This window comes from Chaetura pelagica, unplaced genomic scaffold, assembly GCF_000747805.2.
Source record: "Chaetura pelagica isolate M959 unplaced genomic scaffold, ChaPel_1.0 scaffold146, whole genome shotgun sequence".
In the NCBI taxonomy this organism is placed as follows: domain Eukaryota; kingdom Metazoa; phylum Chordata; class Aves; order Apodiformes; family Apodidae; genus Chaetura; species Chaetura pelagica.
Genome location: NW_009953645.1, coordinates 77726 through 79421, shown reverse-complemented (window position 1 = coordinate 79421; position 1696 = coordinate 77726). Strand labels below are relative to the sequence as shown.

The 1696-nt window shown below is 54.5% G+C and overlaps 1 protein-coding gene across 1 annotated transcript in view; it reads left to right on the top strand.

Annotated features, from left to right (window-relative positions):
* Window positions 1–1696, top strand: part of L3MBTL1 (l(3)mbt-like 1 (Drosophila)) — a 21786-nt gene that overhangs the window by 14594 nt on the left and 5496 nt on the right. The window contains exons 14-16 of the mRNA XM_009999842.1: window positions 20–130; window positions 409–523; window positions 777–876. Coding sequence (XP_009998144.1) covers window positions 20–130; window positions 409–523; window positions 777–876 — 326 coding nt within the window. The remainder of the gene's footprint in view (window positions 1–19; window positions 131–408; window positions 524–776; window positions 877–1696) is intronic.

Genomic DNA, 1696 nt, shown 5'->3' with positions numbered 1-1696 from the left:
GGGTGCTGCCTGGCCCCAGCGCCCACCCCATGGCTTCCTGGTCAACATGAAGCTGGAGGTAGTGGACAGGAGGACTCCTTCATTCATCCGAGTGGCCAGTGTGGAGGACGTGGAAGATCACAGGATAAAGGTGGGTGCTGGAGTCTTGATGCTGTGTCCAGGCACTGTGCTGGCTTGCTCCTGCCCTTCCTGACTTGCTGCCAGCTGCAGTGGCAAAGTGTATGGAGGCCTGTGGAAGCACACTGTGTGGAGGATGGCTGGTCCCAGTGCCTGGCTCCAGGAGTGGAGGAGAGCCTTGTGCTGCAGTTCACCTCTACCCTGCTGCTTGTTGTCAGCTTGGAGGGCTCCAGAGCTGCTCAGGGAAGTGCTCCGAGGCTTGAAGGGTGACGTCTCCACTTGTTTCCTTAGATCCATTTTGATGGCTGGAGCCATGTCTATGATTTCTGGATTGATGTGGATCATCCAGACATCCACCCCATTGGCTGGTGCTCAAAAACTGGACACCCACTGCAGCCTCCTCTCAGTAAGTCCTGTGCCTGGGTCATTCTCTCATACCATGGCCCAACTGTGCCAAATCCCCACTGTCACTGCCATCTGTATGCACAGAAATGCGTGGGCAGGTTCTGGCTGACGATGAGCAGGGTAGAAGGGCTTTTCTGTGGAGTTGTTGATTGGAAAAGTTCTCCCTGTTTGGCTCAGGCCGGGAGCCCAGGGACCTCACTCTGCCTAGGGCTGCAGCCATGACAGTCTCTCTCCTATATTTCCTCCTGCTTTAGGGCCAAAGGAACCAGCTTCCTCTGCCCATGGGGGCTGCCCAACCCTGGGCTGCAAGACCATCCCTCACACCAAGAGCTCCAAGTACAGCTTTCACCACAGGTGAGTCCCCCGGCGTGGCTCAGAGGGGCAGAGCCTGTGTTGGCCCTTCCTCTGCTCCTCCACACCCCTGAGCCCCACCAGCAGCCAGCCCTCCTCTGCACCTGCCCCATGCCTGGCTCTGCCCCCTGCTTAGGGGCAGCTCTTGCTGTCCCCAGGCCATGCCCCAAGGCAGCCCAGTGCCTGTGGGTGGTGGGACTCCTGTGAACTGCTCTGTGCCTATCCTGGGGCACCCAGAGCTTCTGGGGTGCTCCACTTGCCCTGCTACCCGTGAGGACATATGGGCTATGTATGGACAGTACCTCTGAGGTGCTGTTACCAGCTTCAAGGACAGTGTTCCTCCCCTCACTTTCACTGGGAGGTTGCAAGCTGGGAGGTTGCCAAAGATGAGACTGGAAGGTCTTCAGGTCACTTGAAGAATCACTGACAAAGACCTCAAGAAAAAGTGATTTTAATATAGATTTATGTAAGTGCAACTTAACAGAACTCAACAACAACATTCATTCTTTTACTTACTGTGTGGAAGGGACATGCGGGGGTTGGAATTGTACTGGAGCAACTTACACCTGGATGTGTATTTATACAGGGATAGGGGAGACTGAATCAGGAATGGGTTGAAGTGATTTACACAGAGATCAGGGAAAATCTTTATTGACATCTTTATTGATGACCTGGATGTGGGTATTGAGTCCAATCATAGTAAGTTTGCAGATGACACCAAGCTGGGGTGGATGTTGATCTGCTGGAGGGTGGGAAGAAGCTGCAGGGGGGCCTGGACAGGCTGAGTCAATGAGCTGAGGCCAATGGCATGAAATTCAGCAGG